This window comes from Choloepus didactylus, chromosome 2 (assembly GCF_015220235.1).
Source record: "Choloepus didactylus isolate mChoDid1 chromosome 2, mChoDid1.pri, whole genome shotgun sequence".
Taxonomy (NCBI): Eukaryota; Metazoa; Chordata; class Mammalia; order Pilosa; family Megalonychidae; genus Choloepus; species Choloepus didactylus.
The window spans coordinates 236,722,313-236,747,416 of NC_051308.1; the positions used below are offsets into that span (position 1 = coordinate 236,722,313).

The 25,104-nt window shown below is 43.3% G+C and overlaps 1 protein-coding gene across 1 annotated transcript in view; it reads right to left on the minus strand.

Annotated features, from left to right (window-relative positions):
* VPS13D (vacuolar protein sorting 13 homolog D) overlaps positions 1 to 14,584 on the minus strand; it is a 303,465-nt gene extending 288,881 nt beyond the window's left edge. Inside the window, 2 exon segments of the mRNA XM_037828496.1 lie at positions 9,812 to 9,984; positions 14,506 to 14,584. Coding sequence (XP_037684424.1) covers positions 9,812 to 9,908 — 97 coding nt within the window. The 5' untranslated portion in view covers positions 9,909 to 9,984; positions 14,506 to 14,584.
* Positions 14,585 to 25,104: the final 10,520 nt, after the last annotated feature.

Here is a 25,104-nt window from a genome sequence, read left to right on the forward strand (position 1 = left end):
AGAATCCACTACTGAGTCTGTAGCATAACAAAAATGTGGCTCATCTTTGCCCACAGTTCCTGGGAGGTAACCTCCACATCCTCAAAATTTCCTGTGATAGGGGTGTTTTTTGTTATTAATGGTAGCTCGGGAAACACACTTGATGTTTTACATGCCAAGAGAAGATAAGAAAATAGCAATCAAAAAAATCAAATACCTAGAAATATATTTAACCAAGGGTGTAAAAGACTTCTATAGAAATCTACAAAGCATTGCTAGAAGATATTAAAGATGACCTAAATAAATGGAAGGACATCCTGTGTTCAGAGACTGGAACACTAAATATTGTTAAAATGCCAATTTTACCCAAAGCAATTTACAGATTTAATGCAATCCCAAACAATATTCCAATAGGCTTCTTTGCAGAAATGGAAAAAAACAATCATCAAATTCATACAAGGCAAATATGATTGAAAGGGGTTGTTTAAAGGCATATATTCCACAAATCAGTACAACAATTATAGATAGGTGCCTGCATGATATACTTCTAAGGTATAGCACTAGTATGGAGTGTTGACAACACAACAGTTTATGGGAAAAATCTACCTACTGCACACTAGGGACTATAATTAATAGGAATACCTTACTAATACCACACATATACTAGGGACAAATAATTAGGGGTGAAAAGAGCTATGGGGTGTTTTAGGACATGAGAATTGTTTAAAATAGAGAGTGATGAGGACTGTACAACTAAGTGATGATAATGTGAGATACTGATTGATTATCACAAACAGAACATATGATATGTGAAATTAGGAACCTCCTACTTCATAAGTCAAGCCCTCGATCTTCAGGCTTGCTCTGGTGAAACTTACGGTTGTAAAGGGGAGGGTAAGCCCACCTACAATAATGCCTAGGGGTCACCTTCAGAGAACCTCTTTATTGCTCAAATGAGGACTTTCTCTCTCTAAGCCCAACTCTGCAAATAAACTCATCACCCTCCCCCCGAAGTGGGACAGGACCCCCAGGTGAATGAGTCTCCCTGGCGGCGTGGGACATGGATTCCAGGAATGAGCCTGACCCTGCCATCAAGGGATTGAGAATGCCTTTTTGACCAAAAGGGGGAAAAGAAAGGCAACAAAATAAGGTTTCAGTGGCTAAGAATTCAAACAGAGTCAAGACGCTGTCCTGGAGGTTATTCCTATGCAAGATTCAGCTAGACATGCCAAATGGCCACAGTACAATAAGCCCAAGTCAACAGTATTCCCAAAAACCCTAAAGAAAACCTGGATCCCTATCTGAGACTAAGTTTATTCTTCAGAAACTGAAATCCTCCAGAGAACTCCTATGCCAGCTAAGTCCCAAAACCCAGAGGAATAACCTCTTCAAGAACATCAACAAGATGTGCCCCCTTTTCCCATAGTGTCGACACTCCTTTTCAACATGAACAAGTTAGGGTGGTCACTGCCTAGACATCCAGGAAGATCGAGCAAGTGACTAAATTAGATGAAGGGGTAGCAAAAGACAAAATGGAATTTAACAAAGTATTATGAATACTGAATCTCTATATAATTTTCTTTTTCTTAGTTGCTAGGGTACGAGATTAGCTAGAAGGAAAGAACTGAAATGGTGGAACGTAATCCATAGCATTCTTTGAAATCTGCTCTATAGCTACTTAGTAAATTGTAATTTGAAAGCTACCTTTTTGTATATATATATATTGTATTTCACAATAAGGAAATAACTGAAACTATGGTACTGAAACTCATAACATTTTTTGAAATTTCCTATATAACTTCTTGTTAAATAGTACTTTGAAAGTTATCACCTTTTTGCATGTATGTTATATTTCACAATAAGGAAATAACGAAAACTGTGGAACTGTAACCCATAACAGTCTTTGAAATTTGCTAACTACTTGTTAAATTGTACTTGGGAAGTTAACACTTCTATGTATATATGTTATATTCCACAATAAAAAATATGATTTAAAAAAAATCTTGGGGAAAGACACAGAGAGGAGAAGCAATGTGAGGATGGAGCAGAAGGAGAGTCAGCCACAAGCCAAGAAATGCAACAGCCACCAGAAGTTGGATAAGGAAAGGAACAGATTGTCCCCTTAGAGTCTCCAGAAGGAGCATGGCCCTACTGACACCTCAATTCCAGGCTTCTAGCCTCCAGAACTGTGAGAGAAGAAATTTGTTGTTTGAAAGAAAAAAAAAAAAAAAAAAAATCCTATGGAAGGGTAAGAGACCCCAAACAGCCAAAAACATCTTGATAGGGAACAAAGTTGGAGGACTCACACTTACTGATTTTAAAACTTATTACAAAGCTACAGTAATCAAAACAGCATGGTACTGGTATAAGGACAGCTATATATTGAGAGTTCAGAAATAAACCCTCTAAAGGACAATACTGATGGTGTTTTAAAACTTCAACTTCTCTGTGAGACCAAAGGAAGAGATGTTTATTAGGTGCAAAATCTATACTTTTTGTAGCACGCTATATAATTTAATTTGTATGGTCAGTTTATTCAAACACCATAATTACATGGAACTTTGAATAGGGAGTGAGATCTGGTTGGTTTGTATAGGTTAGCATGAAACTCCAATACATCCCAGAGTAATTTGGGAGGAGAATAAAAATGTATTTGCAAAGCCCCCTTGCGGGACTGGGGGAAATTGTAGAAATATTAAACTTCCCCACCTGGGGAATTAATGATATTCTCATAAGCATTGGGGACTACCAATTTAGAAGTCTGAGCCCTCCATCTTGGGGCTTGCCCTTATGAAGCTTGTTACGACAAAGGAGAGGTTAAGTCTACTTAAAATTGTACCTCAGAAGAATCAAAGAAGGAGAACCTAAGATGGCGGCTAGGTGAGACAGGGCAAAAAAACACCTTCGTGAAAAATACTAGATAAAAACCAGAAAGTGACCCAGAATACCACTTCCAGTGATACACCAGCTGGACAAGGTCTGCTAAAACCACAGGGACTGTGCACTTGGTGAAACTGGGGGTCTGCATTCTGAAACGAGTGAGTAAGCCAGCTGAAAGTCCCGCGGCCGTGCTGCGGTATGGGGAAACTGTGGGTTGGCGTTTGGAGATGGACTAGTCCTTTTTAAAAAAAAAAACCAGGAGTGGCTGCAGATACAGCAGTGAGAACCACTGCAGGAGCGGGCTGTAGCCAATGCCTCAATGTCTAGCGTGGAGGATAGCCCTCCCCACACCCGCTGCTGATTGTCCCGGGGCCAGAGGGACAGAGGGGAGAGCCAAAAGGAGAAAGAAACCACACCCCCTGCAGCCAGCTTCCCAGCGTGCTGGCAACACTCCTGCCCAGGACCATACCCACAGCCCAGAACCGCACCAGTAAACCCAGTCTGACAGGGAGTGTATCCCACTGCACCGCACACACGCCACAATATCGGCCGCAACCACAGCTAGTTGTCCCAGAGCTGGGAAGGTGGAGCTGTGCGAAAGGTGGGGGGGGGGGTTGAGACGCCCCATTCAGTCATTTTTGCATCAGGCTGGGAGCACCCCTGCACGGCCCGGCGGCCTGGGGCTTCCCTTGAGGGAAGGCGCGCACTTGTGATGTAGCACAGCCTTCCCTCAGCAGAGGTCCTGGAAGATCACAGCTATCAAGCAAAGCAAATGCCTAGAGGCCAAAAACAACAGAAAATCTTAAAGCAGTTGCTAAAACCAGACGATATGGAGAACCCAATCCCAAACACCCAAATCAAACGATCGGAAGAGACACAGTACTTGGCACAATTAATCAAAGGACTACAGTCAAAGAATGAGAGCATGGCACAGGATATAAAGGACATGAAGAACAACATGGCACAGGATATAAAGGACATAAAGAAGACCCTAGAAGAACATAAAGAAGAAATTGCAAGAGTAAATAAAAAAATAGAAGATCTTACGGCAATAAAAGAAACTGTTGGCCAAATTAAAAAGACTCTAGATACTCATAATACAAGATTAGAGGAAGTTGAACAACAACTCAGCATCCTAGAAGACCACAGAACAGAAAACGAAAGAACAAAAGAAAGAATGGAGAAAAAAATCGAAAAAATGGAAATGGATCTCAGGGATATGATAGATAAATAAAATGTCCAATAGACGATGGATGATAGATAGGGAGGGAATGAGGGAGGGAGGGAAAGCAATAGCGATGTGACAGCATGTTAAAGTTGGTGGATTGAGCTATCAGGGGAGGGGGATCAGGTTATGATGGAATTCTGTGTATGGGGTTAGTATTGTTTTTGCAACTGTTCCTATAACTTTGAATTTATCTCAAAATAAAAAATAAAAATAAAACTGCTTAGAAAATAAATAAATAAATAAATAAATAAATAAAATGTCCAAATTTAAGACTCACTGGTGTCTCAGAAGGGGAAGAGAAGGGTAAAGGTCTACAAAGAGTATTCAAAGAAATTGTTGGGGAAAACTTCCCAAACCTTCTACACAATATAAATACACAAAGCATAAATGCCCAGTAAACTCCAAATAGAATAAATCCAAATAAACTCACTCCAAGATATATTCTGATCAGACTGTCAAATACTGAAGAGAAGGAGCAAGTTCTGAAAGCAGTAAGAGAAAAGCAATTCACCACATACAAAGGAAACAACATAAGACTAAGTAGTGACTACTCAGCGGCCATCATGGAGGCGAGAAGGCAGTGGCATGACATATTTAAAATTCTGAGAGAGAAAAATTTCCAACCGAGAATACTTTATCCAGCAAAACTGTCCTTCAGATTCGAGGGAGAGCTTAAATTCTTCACAGACAAACACATGCTGAGAGATTTTGCCAATAAAAGACCTGCCCTACTTCAGATACTAAAGAGAGTCCTACTGACAGAGAAACAAAGAAAGGAGAGAGATATTGAGAATTTTAACAGACGTATATAGAACCTTACATCACAAATCACCAGGACACACATTTTTCTCTAGTGATCACAGATCTTTCTCCGGAATAGACCATATGCTGGGACATAAAACAAGCCTCAATAAATTATTAAAAAAAAGCAATTGAATATATTCAAAGCACATTCCCTGACCACAATGGAATACAAATAGAAGTCAATAATTTTTTATTTTTAACTCCACTATTTACTTCCTACAGCATATAAAATACATAAACTCCAATGACAAATCAGTGGTTTTTGACTCAATGTAAAATATGTAATTTTTGACAAGAACTATATAAAGGCGGGGGAATGGAGGAGTACAGGAACATAGTTTACGTGTCCTATTGAAGTTAAGTTGGTATCAAAGAAAACCAAGATTGTTATGGATTTAAGAGGTTAAATTAAAGCCCCACAGTAAATACAAAGAAATTATCAGAGAATATGGCCATAGAGATGAAAAGTAGAATATGGGTTATGAGAAGTGGGGGAAGGGGCAATGGGGAGTTAAGAAATGAGTGTAGGGTTGCTGTTTGAGGTGAAGGGAAATTTCTAGTAACGAATGGTGGGAAGGTGATAGCATTACAACATTCTAAATGTGATTAATCCCACTAATAGAATGCTAGGGAGGGATTGGAATGGTAAGATTTAGGCCGTATATATGTTCCACGGTTGAAAAAAAAAATTTTTTAAAAGACAGTCTAAATAGATGATAATAGAATGCCAAGGATGATCCTGGATGGGATCTGAGGATGGAGGACAGGAGGCTCAAAGGGACACAGTTGGGACATAAGAAAAAAAAAAAAGAAATATAGAATGTAAGCTTTGTATCAATGTTGAATTTCTTGAACTTCTTAGCTGTGCTTAATGGGATTGCATAAAAGAATGTTCTTGTTCATGAGAATTGTATATGTGAATTATAGGGCTTGTTCAAGGATGTGTGCAGCTTGCTCTCATATGTTCAGGACAGAGTAATAGATGATAGATGATAGATAGGGAAGGAGGGAGGGAGGGACGGAAAGAAAAAAATGGCGATGTGACAGCATGTTAAAGTTGATGGATCAGGGTATTGGGGGAGGGGGGTCAGGGTATGCTGTGTATGGGGTTTGTATTGTTTTTGCAACTGTCCCTGTAACTTTGAATTTATTTCAAAATAAAATTTAAAAAAAAATTGTACCTAAGAGTCATCCCCAGAGAACCCCTTTTGTTGCTCAGATGTGGCCTCTCTCCCTAAACCAACTCTGCAGGTAAACCCACTGCCCTCCCCAGTATGTGGGACATGACTCCCAAGGGTGTAAATCTCTCTGGCAATGTGGGCTATGACACCCAGGGATGAGCCTGGACCCAGCATCACGGGATTGAGAAAGTATTCTTGACCAAAAGGGGAAAGAGAAATGAAACAAAATAAAGTTTCAGTGGCTGAGAGATTTCAAATGGGGTCGAGAGGTCATTCTGGAGGTTATTCTTATGTATTATATAGATATCTCTTTTTAGTTTTTAGTGTATTAGAATAGCTGTAAGGAAATACCTGAAACTGTTGAACTGTAACCCAGTAGCCTTGATTCTTGAAAATGAGTGTATAACTATAAAGCTTATACTGTGTGACCATGTGATTATGAAAACCTTGTGGTTCACACTCCCTTTATCCAGTGTATGGACAGAGGAGTAGAAAAATGACAAAAAAGTAAATGAATAATAGAGAGGGATGTTTTGGTGTTCTTTTTTACTCTAATTTTTATTCTTATTCTTTTTTGTGTGGTAATGAAAATGTTCAAAAATTGATTGTGGTGTTGGACTTCCTCACATGGATTATTGCTGATGTTCTCACAAACAGTGAGGACTGACAGCTTGGTACACCAAGCCCTCTGTCTTGGGGCTTGCCTTTATGAAGCCTGTTACCACAAAGGAGAGGCTAAACCTGCTTATAATTGTGCCTAAGAGTCTCCCCTTGAGTGCCTCTTTGTTGCTCAGATGTGGCCGTCTCTCTCTCTAACTAAGCCACCTAAGCAGGTGGTCTCACTGCCCTCCCCCCTACATGGGACCTAACTCCCAGGGGTGTAAATCTCCCTGGCAATGCAGGATATGACTCCCAGGGATGAATCTGGACCCAGCAGCATGGGTTTGAGAACACCTTCTTGACCAAAAGGGGATGTGAAATGAAACAAAATAAAGCTTCAGTGGCTGAGAGATTTCAAATGGAGTCAAGAGGTCACTTTGGTGGACATCCTTATACACTATATAGATAACGGTTTTTAGGTTTTAATGTATTGCAATAGCTAGAACTAAATACCTGAAGCTATCAAACTCCAACTCAGTAGCCTTGACTCTTGAAGACAATTTATAACAGTGTAGCTTACAAGGGGTGATAATGTGATTGTGAAAACCTTGTGGATCGCACTCCCTTTATCCCAGTGTATGGATGGATGACTAGAAAAATGGGGACAAAACCTAAATGAAAAATAGGGTGGGATGGGGGGGATGATTTGGGTGTTCTTTTTTACTTTTATTTTTTATTCTTATTCTGATTCTTTCTGGTGTAAGGAAAATGTTCAAAAATAGATTGGGGTGATGAATGCATAACTATATGATGGTACTGTGAACAGTTGATTATACCCCATAGATTATATGGTATGTGAATACATCTCAATAAAAATGAATTTAATTTAAAAAAATTGATTTGTGGTGATGAATGCACAATTAAATGATAGTACTGTGAACAGCTTATTGTACACTGTGGATGACTATGGTATGTGAATATATCTCAATAAAACTGAATTTAAAAAAAAAAGGAAAGAAACCCTCACATGTTTCGCCAACTGATTTTTCTTAAGGTTATCAAGCCCATTCAATGGGGAAAGAAGAGTCTCTTCAACAAATAGTTGTGGGAAAAATGAACATCCATATGCAAAAGAATGAAGGTGGACCCCTACCTCATACTATACAAAAAATAACTCAAAAAGGATCACAGACCCAAGTATAAGAACCAAAACTATAAAACTCCTAGAAGAAAACAAAGGGAAACATCTTATGTTAGGCACCTTTTGTTAGGCAATGGTTGCTTAGACTTTATACCAAAAGCACAAGCAACAAAAGAAAAAATAGGTAAATGGGACTTAACTTTTGTGCATCAAAGGACTTTACCATGAAAGTAAAAAAACAACCTACAGAATGGGAAAAAATATTTGGAAAACACACATCTGATAAGAGTTTAATATCCAGAATACATAAAGGGAGGACAAGGTGGGGCCAGCGACCCCTGGAGTCTCAGGGTGGGGGGCCGGCCAGCCACACCCAGAAGGCCAACCATGTGAGGAGGGGGTGGGGCCTTGAGCCACAGCCAGTCAGCCCAGAGGGGAAGGGGCTGGAGACTGATTCAACCACATGGGCACTGACCCCACCCATCATGCCTATGTAATGAAACCCCACATAAATCCCGCACAGTCGAAGCTCTAGGGAGCTTCCATGATTGACTACACCGCCATGCCAGGAGGGGAACTCGTTCTGCCTCCAGGGGGAGAGGTCACAGAAGCTTGCATTTGAGACCCTCCCAGACTTTACCCTCTGCATCTCTTCTTTTGGCTTCTTCTTATTTGTATCCTTTTACTACAATAAAGCTACAATCCTAAGTATAGCTCTTTCAGTGAGTTCTGTAAGTCATTCTAGCGAATCACTGAATCCAAGGGGGTGGTGGGAACCTCCAAACATGTAGCCAGTTGGTCAAAACTGCAGGTGGTCTAGATCCCAAAACTTGTGACTGGTGCCTGAAGGGCAGCCTTGGAGAGGATCACCCTGAACCTATGGAGTCTGGCCTCACTCCTGGTAGTTAGTCAGAACTGAATTGAGTTACTGCAGTATTTGCAGCTGGTGTCAGAAGTTGCGAAAGTTTTTGCAACTTTTATAGTTTCCAATGAAAGGAAGGCAGTGAGGAGGGGCAACTAAGATACCACCTGTGGCCTCTCACTGCCACATCGTTTTATAGCTTTAGATGAGTCAGAAAAACTCAGAAAGCAACAACTTTAGGGCCAAGTAAACCACTGGCACCTCATTCTCAGACACTACAAACATCTGTATCACCACTCTCTCGACAAACCTGTCCTGGTTCACCTGCCAAACTCATGCCCCCAGGAAGGTGAGGTTTTCATTGTATTTGAGGTCTTCTTTCCATTTTCTATGAGTTTACAGGCTTGAGACTGACTTTATCTTCTTTCTCAATATGTGTTAAAGGGTTCCATTTTGAGTTGAGCAAAGAGAATTTAAAGTAAAACAAGTAAATGCACTTTTCCAGTTCCAACCACTGGACCTCATTTCAAGTATGAACCTGTAAAGACTAAAATGTTTCAAGCTTTAGGTCCTATCCTACTAAACACGGTAAGACCTCAGAAATTCTGAAGACCTCACTAACATATTTTAGAACTTCTATTGGATGTCTTTCATATGCCAGGAGGCTGAGAGTTTTTAATGGTACTCCATTTAATCCTCATAGCAACTTCTTTATTTTATCTTCTTTTCCTAAGGAAATTAAGGCTGAGCATTTTAATGCCTTGTTCACATAGTTAATAAGTGACAGAGCAGGACTTGAAGCCAAAGTCAATGCCACTGTCACTACATCACAGCTGTCTCCATAAAGCTTCATACAGCTCAAAAACAAAACTGGGTTAAAGCAGTCACCAGTAGCAGTCTTTTTTTTATTATTATTATTTAATGGTTACCTAAAATCTACAGTAATACAGCTACATACTTAAGTTACCCTATAATGATACTGTCACATGGGAGGACATATTGCCTTTTACACATACTTAGTATGAGGTCATCTGGGCATTAGGTTTTATTATGCTTAACACAACAAAAGAATATAGAAAATAGAAATGCCATCAGCAAAGTTTCACACTTTACCAAAGAGAAATACAGGTACTCACCTTTCAGAAGTGCAACCGAGAGCTGGTCAGTGTTTAGGTTGTTGACATATTTCCCCAGATAGGTGTTGAGAACCCAGGCTACAAGACCTTCCAACATGACTATTTCCTCAGGAAAAGGTGTTTAAAAAGCATGGATCATGCTTTATTTCTCTCTCTCATGGTCAAAGAAGAATCTACGAAAGGGGAAATAATGGAAATCGACAGATAAAATGGATGATTTTATAAGGTGATTTCTACTCTACTTCCCCCAAAGGTGAAAGACCCAAGTTACAGATTTTTTTAAAAGATGGGATGCAGCATAAGATGCCTCAGCCAGTAGTAAGTGGAAAAGGGCCTACATCTTGGGGAATCTTTGCAACATAACTGCTCAATGAAGGTCAGTGTCTTGCTTTCAGAGATTTTCCTAGAGATTGGACTGTCCAGATTGATGGTTCTCATCTGGGTGTGATTGGGCAATGTCTGGAGACATTTTTAATTGTCATGACCAGGGAGCTGCTACTGGCTCCTTACGAGTAGAGACCAGGGATGCTGTTGGACTACAGTGAACAGGACAGTCCCCACCACAAAGAATCATCTAGCCCCAAATGTCACTAAGAAACCTTTTCCTAGATTAAGGCCAAAATGTCCTGAAAGACTGTAGGAATGGACTTGACATTCTCCAATGATCCTCATTAAGGCTACTCTAATTTGATTTTGCAAATCTGTAAAATAATATGAATGCAAGGGAGTAGGGGACAGTGCTTTATCACTATTCTTAAATGTCCTGGAACTGCTTCACTGGTACCTGGACACCAGGTGATGCTGATACAATGAACTATCTTAATCACTATTTGCAAACACAAAACATAGAAATCACCCGGTTCCAACTACAGTATTTAGATTCAGTACTGAATTACTATTAGCCTGTTGTAAGAGTTAATGTTTATCAGTATTCAATATGTGTGTATGCGAGTGTGTGTGTAAATTAGTACTACAAAATGTCACCATGAGAAAAACTGAGACACAAAAGTTTCAGTGAGTTCTCGGATTACTCAACTAGTAGATCCCAACTGAAACTCTGAGCTCTGAGTCTTGCTTTGAGCCACCCATGTCAGTCATCACCCACCATGCCATCTATTCCAGATTTGCTGTGGCACGGATCCTAGTTGGAACCAGCCTTTTTCAGGATTCCTTCCAAGCACTTTGCCCAACCTCCGGTGATTCATCTTAGTGGCAGAAGACACTTATTCCAAGTGAAAGGCTGCCACTGAACAAGAACCCATCATACAAGGCCCTGTAAGAGTTAACTCAATCTCCAGGAAAGACTGGCTTTTATTTGTCAACAGTGTCTTGAACTTCCAGACAAGATTAACTTTTATTTGTCGACAATGACAGTTAAAAAAAAAAAAAATAGCATTTAGTAAAATACCTGATGAATTTCTTTCCAGTATTTTTTTAGGCTACATTTTGTATAAAACTACGAATCTGTAAAATATAGGGGACCTAGAGATAGACAGAAGCTAGTGAAGAGGGAATGATAACCTAATATGTACTGACATGATAATGAGGGTGAACTTAAAGGTTTGGGAATGGATGGGGTGATGATTGTTCGTTAACAGGATTATAAGGATCAGAGCTGCTTTGAAGACAAACATGACCAAAAGTGGTTGTTTAAAGGCATGTATCCCACAGATCAGCACTACAAACATAAATAAGTGTTTGCATGATATCCTTCTAAGGTATGACACAGATACAAAGAGTTAACAACAGACTGCTATATGGAAAAACTACCCATTATATATTATAGACTATATTTAATAGGAATACCTTACCAGTACAACATTAATACTAGGGATGAATAATTAGGGGCTGATAAATGTTTTGTGTTTTGATAATAATTTAAAATTGAGAGTGATGATGATTGTACAACTAAGTGAAGATACTGTGAGATACTGATTGTTTACCTTGGACAGAATATGCTATGTGAAATTAGGAACCCCCTACTTTATAAGTCAAGCCCTTGATCTTGAGGCTTGCTTTTGTGAAACTTATGGCTATAAAAGGGAGGCTAAGCCTTCCTATAATTATTCCTAAGAGGCACCTCCAGAGAACCTCTTTTGTTGCCCAGATGTGGCCTTTCTCTCTCTAAATCCAACTTGGCAAATACATCATTAACCTCCCCCCTACATGGGACATGACTCCCAAGGAAGTGAATCTCCCTGGCAATGTGGGACATGACACCCAGGAATGTGCCTAGCCCTGGCATCAAGACATTGACAATGCCTTCTTGACCAAAAGGGGGAATAGAAAGGTAACAAAATAAGGTGTCAGTGGCTAAGGGATTTTAAATAGGGTCAAGAGGCTATCCTAAAGGTTACTCTTACGCAAGCTCCAGCTAGAGATCCCAAATGGCCTCAGTATGCCAAGCCCTAACCAACAGTAGTCCCGAAATACTCAGGTCCCTATCTGAGATTCTATAAAAGCTTCACCCACTAAGTTTATTTTTCAGAAACTTAAATCCACCAGAGTGTTCCTATGCCACACAAGTCCTAAAACCCAGAGGCAACAGCCTCTTTAAGAACATCAACCAGATGTAGCCCACTTCCCCACAATGTTGATACCCTTTTTTAATATGAACAAGTTAGAATGGTCACTGCCTAAATATTCCTGAAGAATGAGCAAGAGATTAAACGAGAGGAAGGAGTAGCAACAAACAAGATAGGATTAACAAAGGATTACAAACACTGAATCTTTATATATATAGATGCTGGGGTGTTGGAATGGCTAGAGGGAGGTGGCTGAAATGGTGGAATCGTAACCCATAACATTCTTTGAAGTTTGCTCCATAGCTACTAGTTGAATTGTACTTTGAGGGTTGTCACCTATCTCTATGTCTTGTTTCTCACAATAAGGAAATAACTGAAACTGTGGGACTGTGGCCCATAATATTCTTTGAAATTACCTACATGACTACTTGTTAAATCGTACTTTGAAAGTTATCACCTCTCTCTATGTATGTTATATATCACAATAAGGAAATAACTGAAATTGTGGAACTGTAACCCATAACATTCTTTGGAATTTGCTTTCTAACTACTTGTTGAATCATAATTTGAAAGTTGGCACTGTTCTGTATATATGTTGAATTTCACAATGGAAAAAGTATTAAAAAAAAAAACAAATTTGGAATCTACTAGGGATTATTGGATACATTAATTTAAAGAAGAGGTCACAAAACAAATTTTTAAAAATAAGGAATGTTTAACAGTCTGAGTAAAAGAAATATTTTACTTCTTGTAACACTGAAGTAGCAAATCTGTGAAAACAAAAAATGTGAACCTGACTAGTCTAGTCTTACAATGTGGACTCCAAACACATTTAAGAGTACCCTTTATTTTTGGAGTCACTGCAGCTGAATTTGGCCCTAAATGCCAACTCCAAGTGTCAACTACAAATGCTCTCCCAAGAAAAGGGAAACAACTGTCAGTTTGTACACAAGATGCAGCCCTATTCTGCTTCTCTGAAAGATGAAAGAATGCAAAACACAGATTTTAAAAAAGATGGGATAAGAAGCAAAGTTAGATGTCCTAGTCGGTAAATGGAGTGCCAAACCAGAAAGCATCCATTAGCTCTGCTAAGCATGTAGACCCGGCTTGAGACCACTTCAAGGATTCCCTTAAGGAATCCGGTGTCAGGAAGGGCCGCCAGACTGGCCCGAATCACAAAGCGTTTACACTGTAGTCCATCGGGGCTTCGAGGCAGCTGCCTGACACTAACAACCCCCCTACCCCGCCTTCCCTACCCGGTGGGGCAGGTCACACAGAGGATGACCTTGAGCCAGGCCCCTCCCCCGAGGGGTGGCCGGAGCCATGAGTAGGAAGCACCCAGGCAACTGGAGCTACGCGCCCCTCCGGAGGCAGCCGGGGTTTGAGCTACCGACGCCTGGCAGTGCAAAGATGGGGTTGTCAGGACGGTGGTACACAGTTAGGGGACTTGGGACATTCAGGAAGACGAGGCTCCTACAAACCTCACGCTCTCAGAACCCGAACCTCTGTCCCCTCCAGGGGGCGGACACACCCCGCCTCCCACCTCCCATAAGGCCGGGGGGTCCCAGGCCTAGGAGGAGGGGCTCAACCAGGGCTTAGCCCGGGGGTGAGGGATTAAGATAATATTTGAGGCCTGAACTCCCTATCCCAGGTGTGACCCCAGAGAGCTGGCTAAGGGAGTGGTTAAGACAGCCTGAAGAAATGACTAACTCCCCATTCTTGTACGTAGGCGGGCTCGCACACCCGGATCCCTCATTGAGACCGAGGCTCCGGAGGATACTCGGGCTGACACCCCCCAACCCGAAGGCGCCAGGTTGCCGGGACCCTGAAAAAGGCGGGGGGGGGGGGGGTATGCCAGGGGCTTGGACTCCCCAGTACGCTAGTGCCGGGGTTCCGGGAGGTTCAGGCAGCCCCAAACCTGTGCCTGGGGTGCCCGTGGGGGCTCGGACTCTGGGTTCCCCGTGAGGGCGGCGGACCCAGTACCGTCGGGGATTCGGAGCCCCAGGACTCCCGGAGGAGATCTGACGGCCGGAGGGCCGGACGCCGGGTCCCTTCGAGCGGACCCGGGACCCCAAATCACAGAAGCCTGAGCCGCCGACCGGGACTGCGCACCGGCCCTGTGGCCCCAGCCCTGCGCGCCGCCCGGCGCAGCCCCGCCTCGGACCTTACCTGTCGGGGTCCTGGGCCGCCCGCCCCAACCCGGCGCTGCGCAGCGCGGCGTTTCCTCTCTGCCGCTCCCCAATGGCGCTACCAGCGGCGCTCGGGCCCGCCCAGACCCGACCAATCGAGCGAGCGACGCGCCGGCGCCTGGCCAGCCGAACGCCGAGTCATCGAGGAGGCGGCCCCAGGCTCGGGTGGCGGCTCCTGAGCGCCGGGATGCCGGGGCTGAAGCTGGAGAGCCGCCTAAGGAAGCCCCCACTTTACAGGTGGGTAAACGGAGTCCCAGGGAAGGGCAGGGCCACAAGTGAGTCTGCCTCAGACAGGATTAGAACCAGGATTCTTTCCCCGACAACACCCTGCCTTCCATCCACAGGAAGGGTTCTGTTGAGCTTCATTCTGGCCCGCCCATAGCCGGTTCTCTCTGGTCAGCAACCGCAGGGGTTTGTTAAAACGCGCGATCCATGCCACTTCCCTGCTTTAAAGTGCTTAAAACCCACCTCCTTACAGAGTCGACACGACGTCCTGCTGGATTTGGTCCTTCTCTCTTTCTGCCACTCTTTCCCTGGCCCCCTCTGCCCCAGCACCTTCTATTCTGCCTCAGGACCTTCCTTTTGGCGGTTCCCTCTACTTAGGATGCTTTTCAATGCAAGCCACACAAACCAGCCGCTTTGGTAATTCTAAGTTTTCTAGGTAACACATTTGCAAAAAAAGGAAAAAGAAAAAGGTGAAATTAATGTGAATAATGCATTTTATTTAATCTAATATATCCAAAATATATCATCTCAACATGTAACCATCATAAAAAAATTATTAATGAGATATTTTAGGGCTTTTTTATACTAAGTTTTTGAAAACCACTGTGTATTTTACACTTATGGCACATTTCAAAACAAACTAGCCATTTCACGTGCTCAGTGACCACATGTGGCTAATGGCTGCAGAGGAACTCTGGATAGTCATATATCTGGCTCTTTCTGCTTCAAGAAAGACCTCAGAGAGGCCTTCCATATCACCCTGCCTAAAGCTCCCCTCCTCCCATTACTCTTTTTACTTCATAGAACTTAATGCTTCCCAAGATTATCTTATTTGCTTGTAAATATATATTGTCTGCCCCACCTGGAAAGTTCCAGGAGAGCAGGGATTTTATCTTTTTCACAAATGTATCTGCAGCATATAGACAATGCCCAATACAGAAGAGATTTAGTGTTATGTGTGAATGAATGAATGAATGAACAAGTGAATGAATGAGTAATTGCTTCATTCCTGCAGTCTTACAAGAAAGGCAGGAGGGACACCTCAGGCTTGTAAAGTCAGGGGATGAAAGCAGGAAGCAGGATGGCAAGATTGCAATAGTGGGTTTACCATAATAATTATCAGCCTTCATAATGCCAAGCTAATGAGGATGACTGTGGGCTGGACTCAATCCTGGGCAAGGCCTAGGTTCCTTGGAGGTAGGATCAGCCTCTCAGAGTCTCAGCCCTGGGTCCCATCAGGGGCTGAGGTTTGCATGTAAGACTCTGGACTCCAGAGACCAAGGGCAGAAAGAAGGCAGTCCCTCCGAGCTCAAAAACCTCAGAAGCAGGATAACCCAGAACAGAGACACCTGGCTGCACCTGGGGAGCTAGTTGAAAATGCCAACATCTGGCACCTTTCAAGCAACCCATGTTACTGAAATCCTTGTACCCTCAGTTTCTTGTAAAGCTAAACATACATTTACCATACAGCAACCCCACACCTAGTTATTTTGCCTAAGAGAAATGAAGACATACGTCTTCACAAAGATTTGTACACAAATGTTCATAGAGGCTTTATTCATAATAGCCAAAAACAAGAAATAATTAAAATGCCCCATCAACAGGAGAATGGATTAAAATTCTGTGATCTAGTCATACAAGGGAATATTGTACTCAACAATAAAAAGGAACAACTGATACAAAACATCTGTTTTCGTTTCATTTCCCGGCTGCTAAAACAAATACAGTACAAGGGACTGGCTTAAGCAACAGCAATTTATTGGCTCATGGTTTTGAGACTCGCAGAATCCCAAAATTGAGATGTTAGCAAGGTGATGCTTTATCCCAGAAGACTGTGGCATTCTGGGGCCGGCTACCGGCAATCCTTGGTCCTTGGCTTTCTCATCACAGGTGGCAATGCACATGTAGAGTTTTCTCCTTCCTCTACTGGGTTCTGTTGACTTCCAGCTAATGTCTGCTCCCCATGGCTTCTCTCTGTGGCCTTCTCTGTAAGCCCTCCAGTAATAGGATTAAGACCCTTTGGTGGTTTGGAACTGTGTGTACCCCAGAAAATCATGTTCCTAAAGCTAACCCATTCCTGTGGGTATAAACCTTAAGTGTGGTCCAGGGTGTGTCTTAATCCTCTTATTGGAGTTCTTTATAAGAGAATGAAATTCAAACAGAGAGAGAGAAAGAGCCATGGAAGCAAGAAACTGAAAGCAACAAAACCCAGAAGAGATGGGAGAATCCAGCAGATGCAGCCATGTGCCTTGCCATGTGGCAGAGGAGTCAAGGATCACTGGCAGCCAGTCTTTGGGAAGAAAACATCACCTTGATGATGCCTTGATTTGGACATTTTTCTCAGCTTCAAAACTGTAAGCTAATAAATTTCCAATGTTAAGCCAACCCATTTCATGGTATCTGCCTTCAGCAGCCTGGGAAATTAAAACAGACCCATCCTGATTCAGTTGGTGACAACTTAGCTAAAAACAACCTCTCAGAATGTCCTATTTACCACTGGTTCACAGGCATGGATTAAAGTTAAGAACATGTTTTTCTGGGGTACCTAACTCCAAGCCACCATAAGTACCATCTTGGATGAACCTCAAAAATATGATGCTTTGTGAAAGCAGCCACACAACAAAAGACCACGTACTATAGTGATTCTGCTTATATGAAATTCCAGAAAAGACAAACTATAATGGCAGAAAGTAGATCAGTGGTTGCCAGGGGTTGGAGATGAAAGAAGTACATTGAATAGGAAGGGGTATGAGGGAACTTTTTGGGATGATGGAACTGTTGTATACCTTAATTGTGGTGATGGTTACAAAATGGTATATTTTGTCAAAATTCAAAATTAGTGAGTTGTATTTAATGTAAATTATTCCACAATAAAGTTGATTTTTAAAAAATCCCTGCCCTCATGGAGCTTATGCATCAGCATGGGGAAGAGGGAAGACAATAATCAAAGTCCAAGTAAAATACAGAGTAAATCAGATGGTGATAGGTGATAAAGAGAAAAATAATAATGCAGGAAAGCAAGATAGGAAGGAGACAGAACTTTTAGGAGTGTGTTCAGGGAAGGTTATCTTAGTCTCCTAGGGCTACTGTAACAAAGGACCACAACCTGAGTGACTTAAAGCAACAAGAATTCATAGTCTCACAGTACTGAAGAAGTCCCAAATCAAGCCGTCAGAGGGCCAGACTTCCTCTGACATCTGTAGGGTTCAAGTAATCCATGGTATTCTTTGGCTTGTGGCACAGCTCAGTGTCTGCTTCTGTCACATGGCTGTCTTCTCTCACTTCTATATTCCTCCTATTGGCTTAGAGCCCAGCCTAAGCCAGATTGTCCTCATCTTAACTAATAACCTATTCAGAGATCCTATTTCCTAATAGGATCACAGTCATGAGACCAGAGGTCAGGAGTTGAACATATCTTTTAGGGGCACACAATTCAGTCCATAACAGAAGGCCTCGGTGACAGTGAGACGACCAGGCCCCAGGAAGTTCTAATTCAGTGATTATGCAGGGGGACGCAGTTCCCCCAGGGTATAGGTTGGGAAATGCAGAGCTGGTCCAATGTTCTCGTACAGAAAGGGAAAGTGAATTTGAGAAATGGGAAAGGTCTTACTCAAGGTCCCATGGAGAAACCGTGGGAGAATCCAGAACTGCTGAAAGCTGGGAGCCCTCTGAAGTAAAGCCTTAGCCTTCCTGCTCCAGCCCACTGCCCTGAGCTGTCTCCTACTCTTAGTGCAGAAGTCACACCTGCAGTGGGGGAACCGGATCCTTTTTATAGCTAAGGGGCCAGAGAGGACAAACACTGGCCTGGCCAAGGGGGAAAAGGAGGTCCCACCTTGGTCTCTGCCCGAAACTGTGTGGCTGAGGATACAGACCAGGTGAGGGGCTGCACGAAATGGGGGAGGTCTCTTCATCACCACCCACACTAGACCCTTGTTGATATGTGAGCCCTGGAAAAAGTTTTTGACGATGGGCAGGTTCGAGGAGCCCCTGCTCAGCACCTCCCCACAAGCTCTTTCTCCACCTGGCATAGAGTATACCAGTGTCCAGAATGATATAGACCAGAGGAGGTCCCGCAGCGGCCCAGGACAAGGAGCCCAGGGCTGAGAGCACCACAGACGTGTTTCCTTTAGCCCACACAACACTAAAATAATCTGAGTTAGTTACAACATTTAACAAGCCAGAGGTTACCCTGAAAATGTGTATTTGGAGCTTTTCTAGAAAAACTGGAAGATGTGACAACCATGAGGCCCACATGCTTCCCGTGGCTATGTTCATCCTTTTAACATTAATTGACCACCCATGTGCCCAACACTGTTTTAAGCACTTGGGGGCTGTGCAAGTTTGAATGTATTTATGTCCCCCAGAAAAAGCCATATTCTTTGATTCAATCTTGTGGGGCAGACATAATAGTGGGGATTAAGTTGGAACGTTTGGATTAGGTTGTTTGCATGGAGCTGCGCCCCATCCAACTGTAGATGATAACTGATGGGATATTTCCATGGAGGCATGGCCCCACCCATTCAGGGTGGGCCTTGATCAGTGGAGCCCTATAAACGTGCTGACTCAAAGAGAAGAAACTCAGTGCAGCTGTGGGTGACGTTTTGCAGAGGAGCAAGCTTGCTAGAGAGGAACATCCTGGGAGAAAGCCATTTTGAAACCAGAACTTTGGAGCAGACGCCAGCCACGTGCCTTCCCAGATAACAGAGGTTTTCCGGCCGCCATTGGCCATCCTCCAGTGAAGGTACCCGATTACTGATGTGTTACCTTGGACACTTTATGGCCTTAAGACTGTAACTGTGTAGCCAAATAAACCCCCTTTTTATAAAAGCCAATCCATCTCTGGTGTTTTGCATTTCGCAGCATTAGCAAACTAGAACAGGGGCTATTGAGAAAAATAGACAAAATTTTCCCCTAAGAGATTTTATGTTCTTGCAGAAGAAGCAGAAAATAAGCAATAAACATACAACAGATACTTACATTAGATAGTATTTGAGAAGGTGATGTGTTACTATTGGCAAAATAAGAGCCCCAGAAGGGGTCTTAGGAATTCCAGGGTGGGTATAGGGTTGCAAAAATAAATTTGCCTCAAATATGCACTCCCCCCTTCCCCTCTTCTCCCATCCGTGGGATTGCAATTTTAACATGGATTAATTTAATTGATGTCTGGAAGGCTTTTACCCTTCCAGGGCAGCATTGTCCAATAGAAATATCATATGAGCCATAAAAGTAGTTTTAAATTTCCTAGTAGCCACATTTTAAAAAGCAAAAAGAAACAGGTGAAATTCATGTTACTAAAATTTTCATTTAACCTAATATCTCCAGTGGTATCATTTCAACATGTAATTAATATTTTTAAAATTATCAGTGAGATAGTTTACATCCTTGTGTGTGTGTGTGCACGTATGTGTACTAGAAATCTTCAAAATTCCATGTGCATTGGACTGGCCACATTGTAAGAGCACAGTAGCACATAAGGCTGGTGGCTGCCATATTAGACAGCACAGTTCCAGAAACTCATGTGAAAATGCAGACAGCCCAGGGAGGGGCAGAAAAGACAAAGGACATAGGACAGACCACAGATCATGGACCAGCCCCCTCATTTTACAGATGGAGATTCTGAGCTCCAGAGAGGTGCAGCTGCTGCTCCAAGTTCACACAGCAGTTAGCCGTGCAGCTAAGGCACAACCCAGACTCCTTATTGTTAGGTTTGCCCCACACAGCCTTCCAGATGTCGTCCTGGTGACTGGTTTCTTAATATTGAGGTCAAGGTGGGGCAGAGCAGTCCACAGAGAGGACACTTTCCCTTTAAATCCGGGCTTCTGGGACTTCCTTGTGAAATTCAGTGGAGCTGGTTATCAGGGGCCTCCCACAGTAAACAGACTCTCCACTCACCTCCTTAGATAATTATCCAACCCAGCCAGCCCTGCGCCCGGGTGTCCTCCTCTGCAGAGCAGGGATAATGGGTGGCTTGTGTATCTCATAGGGCAATTACAGAGATGAAGTTAGACCGGGCACTGGTGGGTGCTCAATAGCTACTTTCTTGCGTGAATAGTGGTGCTCAGTAAGCGAATGGAAATTGCAGGTCTTTTCCATATCGAGCTCACAGCAATGCCAGGAAGCACACTTAAGAGGGTGCCCCCTTCCCCCACCCTGGACCGTGGCTGCCAGCCTTCCTGGGAGGCCTGAGGGCCACTCACCTTTGCTCCCAAAGTCTGCCTGCTCAGGCTGCCCTCGCTATGGGGGATGGGGGAGGAGGGGCAGCAGGGTGCACCCCACACCCAGCAAGGCCTCTGCTCTCCTTTCTTTGGGGGCCTCTCCCCAGATGCCCCGCTCTGCCTCTCCCCTCAGCCCCTACCACTCAGCATGTTTATAGTTTTTCTCCCCAGTATATCTGAGGTCACTTGGCGAAGGGGGCAAGCCCTTGGATAGCAGTAATTTTACTGATCCGCAGAATTAGAAATGGCCATCCCCTCATTTTGCAGGTGAGGGATCCAAGGCCCAGCAAGGCTGGTGGGCTTTCTCAAAGTCACACAGCAAGCTGGCATCAGGGGCACAGCAGAGACAACGCTGAGGGTGAGGAGATCCTTTGGGGTGCACCTGGCAGGGAATGGATTCTCCTGGGGTAAGGGAGGTGGGTGCACTCGTGGAGAAAAAACCCATAGACTTGAGGGTCAGGAACCTGCTCTGAGAATCCTCTGAATAATGGATACCTACCATGAGATACGTGTAATAACAGCACCTACCCACAGAGCTGTGGCGAGAATTCAGAGGGAGCAACAGGCAGGGGGGCCTTGCTATGGCACCCAGTGTTATGGGTTGAATTGTGTCCCCCAAAAAGATACGTTGACGTCCTAACCCCCAGTTCCTGGGACTGTGACCTTCTTTGGCAATATGATGATCTCAGATGGAATTAAGCAATTTAAAATGACATCACATTGGGTAGGGTGGGCCCTTAACCCGAATGACCAGTGTCTTTATAAGAGCGGGAGGGGAAGGGAGGCACAGGGGAGACAGAGGCAGATGCAGCTACAAGCCCAGGGACGCCAAAGCTGGCGGCTGACACCAGACACCAGAAGAGGCCAGGAAGGAGGCTCCCTGCAGATCTCAGAGGAAGCAGGACCCTGCCAACATCTTAATTTTGAACTTCTGGGCTCCACAACTTGGAGACAATGAGTTGCTGTGGTTTGAAGCCATCCAGATATTTTGTCATGACATCCCTGGGAAACTAAGGCAGCTGGCGTAGGGTTAGCATCCTACAGTAGCAACTGCCACATGGTTGCTGCTGACAGTGTCACCTCTGAGCACAGCCCGCTTCAGCCACGCTGACCCCCTCGCTGCTCCTCAAACACACCCCAGCACACTGCCAGGCCAGGCCTTTGCCTAGGAAGCTCTTAGCACTTTCCACCCCCAGCATAGCACACACGCCCCTCCCGGCATGTCACCTCCTTGCCAGTCCCGTTCTCTGCTGCATCTCCAGCACCAACACGTAATACAATTGCGGCTAACATTTATGGAGCTCTTACCATGTGCCAGGGACTGCACTAAGCATTTTACACATAGAGACTCCTATAATCTGCACAATAACCCTTTGGGAGAGGTACATTTTATCCCACTTTACAAAGAAGGAGAGGCACAGAGAGGTTTTGTATCTTGCCTGAGGTCACACAGCCAGGAAGTGGCATGGCCATGATTCAAACCTGGGCAGGCTGGCCTCCAGGGCCCACAACTCCTGTTTGTTTGTTTTTTTATTTGTTTTTAGAGCAGTTGTAGGTTTACAGAAAAATTACACAGAAAGTACAGAAGTCCCATATCCCCCTATACACACACATTCACAGTTTCCCCTATTATGAACATTTTGTATTGGTAAGGTACATTTGTTATAATTGATGAATCAATATTATTAAAATTATATTATTAACTAAAGCCCATAGTTTACATTAGGGTTCACTCTTTGTGTTATACAGTTGTATGGGTTGGTTGGTTTGTTTTTAATTGACTGTGGTAACACATATACAACATAAAATTTCCCATTTAACTACTTTCAAATATACATGATCATTTCAATTGACACAGAAAAGGCATTTGACAAAATCCAGCACCCCTTCTTGAGAAAAACACTCAGAAAACTAGGAATAGCAGGAAACTTTTCAATAGAGAAAAACCCAAAGCTAACATTATACTCAGTGTTTAAAGACTGAACACTTTCCCTGTAAGATCAGGAATGAAACAAGGATGCACACTGCCACTGCTACTAATCAATACTGTACTGAAAGTTCTAGCTAGAGCAATTAGACAAGGCGAAAAAAAACAATGAAAGAAAAGGCATCCAAGTTGGAAAGGAACAAGTAAAACATTCTGTGTTAGGGTTCTCTAGGGAAACAGAACCAACAAGAGATACCTGTGAGTATAAGATTTTATAAAAGTGTCTCACACAACTGTGGGCATGCACAAATCCAAGTTCTGTAGGGCAGGATGCACGAGTCCAAATTCCGTACAGCAGGCAACGAACTGGCAATACCGATGAAGGTGTTTGATGAACTCCTCAGGAAATGCTTTGCTGGCTAGCTGAAGAAGAAATGAAGGTTCTCTCTCTTTCTCCCTTAAAAGTCTTCAACTTATTGGATTAAATCCAGCTGATTGAATTCTCTTATTGCAGAAGACACACCCTTCATTGATGTAATCAGTTACAGATGAAGTCAATTGACTGATGATTTAATAAACCAGCCTTCTGGTTTATTAACCAGCCACAAATGTCTTTGCAGTAACAGTTAGGCCAGTGCTTGCTTGACCAGACACCTGGACACCATCACCTGGCTAAGGTGACACATGAACCTAACCATCACAGTCCACCCCTTGTCAACTTGGCAGTTATACACTTCACCTTAAACCATACTTTATCAATAAGTAGAGCACAATAACAGACATATATTTCACCTAACAATACTCAGCTGTCCTGCATACAACCAGAAATGCACTAAACCTTCTCCAGAATAGGGTGCAAGTCCTTGGGTGACATTGACTCTTAAACTTGATTTCCTTTAACTTAAATACTGTGAAATCAACAATACAGCTTCTGTCATACGATAAGGGGATAAGATAGAGAAGAAAACATATTTGCTTTACAGACAAATACAAACATACTCACAACAAAACAAGGAGGAAATATTCATGCCATCATAGTCCTTGTTTCTGTATCTGGTCATAGGTCATAGGTCACATTTATCATTTATCACTACCTTCTTCCACTACCCATTCCATGTTCCCTTTACTCTCAGCAAGCACTTCAGCTGGCCGTGGTTCTTTGCCTGGTGGGGTGACCCAAACCTTCATTCCTGAAGTTTCTTGGCCATTGGTAGTCCTGCCTGGATTGGGTTGTTGCAGTTTTCCATTGACTTTAAACACAGGGCATGATAGTACTAAGAGACACCCTAGGGGATCTCCTGTATTCCAGGAAAATTCTTCTTTACCTCCATTGTGTAGTTGCAGTGCTATTTCCCCTTGATAGGATCAATCACCCCAGCCAGTACAGTAATCCCCTTCCTTGCCTGTTGATTCAGAGGCACGAGAAGCCCAAACTGGCCAGGTAGCAGTCTTAACTTCCAGTTCAATGGGATTATTGTTGTGTCTCCTGGTGGAAGCACTCCTCCTTTTGGAACTAAGATTTGCAGACAAGCCGAGCTTAAGGTTGCAAGGACAGGAAGCAAAAAATTTTCCCAGTGGATCACTAGGAGTGATAGTGAGTGGTGCCACTCCTGTTTCCACCCTTTGATTCCTGGACCCTTGAAACCTGGCTACGGGAGAAACAGCACAATAGAGTGGATGCTGATTCAGAGCATACACTGCAGAAGATGGTAAGGCTTTACTCCAAAATCCTAAGGGCCTGCATTGTGTTTCTCCTATAGGAGCCTGCCAAAGGCTCCAGACAGCATCTCTATTTGCCAATGACACTTCCAGCACCATTGGATCAGCTGGATCATATGGTCCAAATGGCAGGGCAGCTTGCACAGCAGCCTGGACCTGTCACAGAGCCTCATCTTGTTCTAGTCCCCACTCAAAACTAGAAGCTTTTCTGGTCACTCGGTAAATGGGCCAGAGTAGCACACCCAAATGAGGAATATGTTGTCTCCAAAATCCAAAGAGGCCAACTAGGCATTGTGCCTCTTTTTTGGTCACAGAAGAGGCCAGATGCAACAGCTTATCCTTCATCTTAGAGAGGATATTTCAACATGCCCCACACCACTGGACATCTAGAAATTTTACTGAAGTGGAAGGCCCCTGTATTTTTGTTGGATTTATTTCCCATTCTCTGACATGCAAATGCCTCACCAACAAATCTAGAGTAGTTGCTACTTTT